This window comes from Trichoplax adhaerens, genomic scaffold, assembly GCF_000150275.1.
Source record: "Trichoplax adhaerens TRIADscaffold_1 genomic scaffold, whole genome shotgun sequence".
NCBI classification, from domain to species: domain Eukaryota; kingdom Metazoa; phylum Placozoa; class Uniplacotomia; order Trichoplacea; family Trichoplacidae; genus Trichoplax; species Trichoplax adhaerens.
The window spans coordinates 1,671,150-1,677,149 of NW_002060943.1; the positions used below are offsets into that span (position 1 = coordinate 1,671,150).

The window sequence follows — 6,000 nt, forward strand, 5'->3', positions numbered from 1 at the left end:
TGCATAACTTAGAGTTTTTATGAGGTACAACTTGACCTTAGAATTATTCATCACCGTATTTATTCTTAAGATTATTAACAAATGTGATACAATCGATTTGAATTAGGTCGAGATGGTTAATGTGCAATAATTTACGTACATATCTAAATTACTGTAATGATTCTAGCCAAGCTAGGATATTATATGCAAAGTACCGGTAGCATATATACAATTATAGAGTAAACGCGTATCTTAGGATTACTTTTTGACTTCATAATACGATCCAGCGCAATCATCATGAACACTAGGAGACATGCAAATATAGTGTGCGTTTAAACTGCCTGTTATGCTGCAGATGTTAATCAGGTACTTTATTTTTAAGTCTATGAAATCATTCTGCAGCTCTCATGTTACGATGGTAGTGAATAGGTTCTATAACCCCTTCGGTTTGCAATTACGAACTCGGAAATTAGAGTTATTAGAGTTGAGCAAATTCCTAACGTGACTCAGCACTACCGCACCTCATTTACTACTGTAATTAGCTGGAACTACTACAAAGACCCATGAATATATTAGTCCTGTACATTACGGTCCTTCAATGATTCTTTTTCTAGAATCAGAAGTTAGTCAGGTGATACTTGGTAACAATACACGAATATACTTAAAGTATACCTTCACGGACACTTAACTACTGTACATAGGCTTCTGAAGTAATCTTTATGTAAATAAGAGAACTATCGTAACAAAATAATGCCTCTACCCCCAAAAATCACTACTTGCAGGTTTGCAAGTGAATTTCCTTCTATAAAGTCTAGATAATTAATATATAATTATCTAAGTGTTGAGGAGAACTAGGCGTAACATAACTACTATTAGATAAGGTTAAAGAAATTTAGCTAAAACAAGATTAGCTATAATGTTATTCATATTCGTGTAGATAGCTACTTACATACATCATGTCATCGAAATTATATTAATGCTGTTTATGTGTAGCTAAACTATAAGTTAGATGGTACTTTAATTGCATTGGAGAATCATAGCTCAGTTTGAGTATAGACTTGCGATTGGAGTATTCTACTGATGACCGGGTTTGTTGGTAATCAGAGTAATATAGTAGGGTAGATGCTGATAACATTACTTTGGGCAATAAACACCTTACTTTGCTCAAACCCTATTCCGATATAACTAAAATACTAGCACTTGAATTTTAGACAATAAATGAATGTTAGTAATTTATGAAGAGTTAACCTCCGATCTTATAGCAGCTTTGAGTGGATCAGGATTAATTATAACACCTATCAATCAAGAAAGTATGCTTTTAACGTAAATTATTTATTAAGGCAAGTACAATAACCATATATGCGCAGACATGCTGAAAGTAACTGGCTTTCCAAATAAAAAAGTTGCAAACTAAGGATACAACGGCTACTCCGGTGAAATATAATAACACGATAAAGGCATCGAAATATTCTTAACTAGGCAACCCATATTATCCTGAAATGTGTATGAAACTGTAATCTACATCTATGCAGGCTTTTCACTTATGTTAACTCAAGTCGTAGTTTCTTGTATGAATACGGCAGATCATCAATCAATAGACATTGATAGATAACATCTGTAGTTATATGAGGTATGAAATAAGGTAAAACTGACAGATACATTCAGTGATCACTTATTGTTAAGCACCGTACATGTATATAGAGGTCTAAATAATGCAAAGATATACTTATGCTTAGAAGCTTGCTATAAATTTTAAGAAATGGAAAATTGATTCCTGGATTAGCCAGTAAACGAAATAACTTAATCTTATTAAGCTTTAACGTTTTGTGCCATCTTTAAATATCTTGTTGCCCTCCCTCTTTCACACAATAGAGCAATAATAAAACCTGCTAAGATAAATATAAGCACTCCACCGGATGCTAGAGCTGCCAAAAGAACGATCCTAGAAACTCCATGAATACTTCGACATCGGATAGTATCGGGCGTAGAGGTACAGAGATGGTGATATATAGGGCTACAAACATTTGAAAGAAATTAGTAAAAGACATTAGCTATTCATTTTCACCTAAATTAGTCATAAAGTGAAACGTGTTATCGTGTAATAGTTATCCTGGTTTCCTCTTTAGACTATCACAAACTATTCTTTTTGATAAGTAAGGTAAAAATTAAAACGAAATGTAAATATAATAATTAACCCTGGATTATCAGCACAGGTCCAAGCGAAGTTGTACTGTTCTATCAGACTCTGCAATTCTTTTATTGAACCTGAACCACACCTCTCCCTGACGTTTTATAATAATATATGATTAGTCAGTTTATGAGTATGAAAAGAAAAATTAGTTTTCATCCAGAACTTCCCAAAAATATAAAACAGATGTATTTCTCTTACTTTGGATTATCTTTACCGTCGATGCCATGAACAACAATAATCTCTATTTTATTTACTTTATCATGTGGGAGATTGGGCAATTCAAATTTGGCGAAGAAGCTTCATAATACAAGAATGTAATAGAAATGAAACTTTGATACCATTATGCGCTTATCAACTAAATCCACGAAAATAGAAATTGTAAAATAATCGCTCTTGAAATATAAATTACCTATCTGATGCGAAAGCTGGATCACGGCCTGCATTTAGTATCACTTGAACAGACCCACTGGCACTTTTAGCAAACTTATTATTGGATTAATTAATAGACAAATTAAATTAGTAATTGTCTAATACTACATTAGAAATGATTTAACAGGTGTAATCTCTGATCTTACTGCCATATAATTTCCAAGATAAAGAACCAAAATGAAATATTTTTACTAAAGTATTCTTTTAAATATATACTCGTACACCTATATATGATCTGATTAAAATCCGATCCCTGCCATTATGTGTAATAGCTGGCTATCGTTGGCTGAAATATATAAATATATATATGCATAATATGGACAGTCTAAGTACGGAATGAAGGCACTTATCATTCATTAATAGTACGGACACTAATTATAACTATCTATTAACATAACGACTAAAGGTGCTATTTTAGATTTTAAGTTAAAGATTAAAACAGATTGTAACTATTTTTTTTAATTAAATTAATGCGTATGCCGCAAACAGAAGACTTAAATTTGTTATGCAGAACTTTACAAAAGAGCCGCATGTGGTTACAGTTTTACGTACAATGAAAATTAACAGAATACAACATGGAAAAATACAGTTTTGTCTAAGCTGACGTTTTATAAATGATACGTAAGTATTATACTAAATTGCAAAACAATTACCAATCATAAAAGAAAAAAAATTATAGGTAATAACACACAAGCAAACTACTTTTATAGTTGTGAATATATCCCTACCCAAGTCGACATTTTTGCCCAGAAATCGTATGTATTATTCTTATTACATCCTTGTGGATCTGAGCAAGTTTCATAGTTGATGCCAGGAGATTTTTCTTGGCCACACCATGTTAAGCTATTGACTAAATATCTATGATTTACCAGAAAACAATAATTATGATTCGATTTCGTCAAGTAACAAATTTAATTGTTTGTTTCGGCGTAATTTTTAAGTATAAATTCGCCTTTAAATACGGATTTAATCAAATAAGCGTCATGATCTCATTATAATTGAAAATTTTACACGTATCGACTAAAATTTAGCTCACCAAAGAAACTAGTTGTAGCTCTTCTATATAAATGATTATGCCAGCCACTTACCCCGGTAAAACATCCTCGAGTGTATATAAATTTCCAACAGTTTTTACGTAACTATGTGTGAAATCATATGTTCCGGACCAGAATACTGACTTTACGATTTAAAATAAAATGGAAAAAGATTCAAGTGTTGAATATCATAATTGTTTGCAAATACCAGAATATAGCCAATCTTATTAATAGCCCAAGAACTGCATGTTTAATAATGCACTTGGGTAAAGGAAAGATGTCAGTATTTATGTTTGCATATATATAAGGGAAACTAAATGTCTGCACATCTCTGCTAGTCTATTACCCATACATGCATACCTATAACATGATATAATTCCTAGATAGCTAAAAGTACGTTATTTTAACCGATATCATTTTCCTATTAATATTTTTACGTATCTTTTTGGATTATATTAATAACAATGTCGATAACTATCATTGACCTCTTCACTGTTTGATTAGCTGTATAAAATAAGTAAACGCTGTTTGATTAGCTGTAACATATACTTAAGCTATCGTTCATTTATGATTTCATCATATCGATTTTAGCGAGAGATGAAGACGATATAGTGCATATAAAAGTAATCAAAACACTTAGTACTAGTATTAATCGATAGCTACGATTTCTGATGAACTGTGTAAATTACTTAGACTATCATCTATTTTTGATCTTATTATTTTATCTAATTTTTTGGCGAAAGGTGAGCATGATACGTAGCACATAAAAGTAATAAAGCAGTAATGTTAATTAATAGCTATTTAATGAAAAGGAATACTGAATGTATCATTCATTTTTGGTTTTATCACTTTATCTAAATTTAAGCGAAGGATAAAGACGAAGTAGCGCGTATAAAGCAATCAAGTTATTCGCTATTAAGCATTAGCTGATATGAGTATCTTACGCCATCTTGAGGAATTGGCACAGATGATTTCTCTATGAATTTATCATAGCCAGCCGTTTGTACTTTGCAAGGATCTAAATTAGCGAAAACGCTAGAAAATGTCATCCATAATTCATGGCAATCGACCTCATGCTCCATAGTATGTGATGCTTGATAATCTGAACAGCGTCCAATGAAGATTTGATCAATCCTAGGTGTTGTACCAGCATCATCACTTAGTCCATAAAATGGATATCGATAATGGGACAGTCCAACTTGGCTATAGGCAAAAATCAAGCAGATATAGAGAAGAATTTTCATCTTGATTCAATAAAAAGACTAATTGTGTTTAGCAAGATGTCTTTGGTAGATAGCAGGCCGTGAAAGTGATGAATTGTAAACTCAAAATTCTGCTTTTATAGTATGCTTTTGCATTTGCATAATAAATAAGAGGAGCCTTTATAAAAAGTATAATAGTCCAGATGTATAAACTAATTAGTTGAAATAATGGTTTTTAACTCGTCGGATTTATTGGCTAACGCTAAAATATATTAAAACACTACCGATATTTAATTTAAATCGCTTTTAGGGTTAATTAAATAATTGATTTCACACCATGCCCTAGGGCTTAATTTTATTAAACTTGATAAATTGATTTTTTTGCTATTTCCATTAATTATAATCGAACAATTGCTATTGTTATTCTTGATAGGGTAGCGATGGCCGTGAAAATTTTGCTAAGAAAAAATTTAGCTACACTACAATATTGAGGGATCATTCCAGCTTCAATGCAATAGTATATGATAAGGATTAACCTATGATCTCCTCTCCGTTCACAAATTGTCAGCTATATCAATACATATTCGTTGCTAAAGTTTAATATTTGAATCCATTAGTCTTCGATGATTCAGCTCTGCATGAGATATTACTTTTTATCAGGTGAGAATTTATATCGATTTGAATTGGATCACGAGATGAATGGTCTCGCAGTAATTCATATAACTTATAAAAAATTATTATACTATAAAGAATATGGTGTATTAAAAGATGAGAATTTTAGATTACGATTTTAAGGTCTTTTTGGAATCTTAAGTAAAACTTGCTTTGATAAGATTGTAGTTAGATCTTCTGTATGCATTTAGAATAGTAATTATTCCAAGAGTCAAGATAATCTCCGTCCCTTTTTTGTAAATTTTTGTTTTTTTAGATTACTCAACCTTGGTTGCATTTAGATAAATAATTAATTCGCTGAGTAAAGGAAAGCAACTAAGCGATTTATTTCGTTAGTAGGATTGATAAAATGAATTTGTCAGTAGACGCTAGCGTTAGGCGCTCCAAATTCTCATAAATTAGCCAATTTTAATCTATACTATCAGAGATATTAGAAAACTTTTAATACTTTTCAGCCATAGTGTATCGATGAGTGGACTAATCCTATATTGTA

General features: G+C 31.4%; 1 protein-coding gene across 1 annotated transcript; it reads right to left on the reverse strand.

The window, feature by feature from the left end:
- Nucleotides 1-2,116: 2,116 nt before the first annotated feature.
- TRIADDRAFT_19184 (uncharacterized protein) lies at nt 2,117-4,877 on the reverse strand (the record flags this gene model as incomplete). Its single annotated transcript, XM_002108434.1, has 6 exons — nt 2,117-2,255; nt 2,369-2,467; nt 2,580-2,653; nt 3,328-3,457; nt 3,688-3,776; nt 4,578-4,877. The coding sequence occupies 6 exons, from the start codon at nt 4,875-4,877 to the stop codon at nt 2,117-2,119; spliced, it is 831 nt and encodes a 276-aa protein (XP_002108470.1).
- Nucleotides 4,878-6,000: the final 1,123 nt, after the last annotated feature.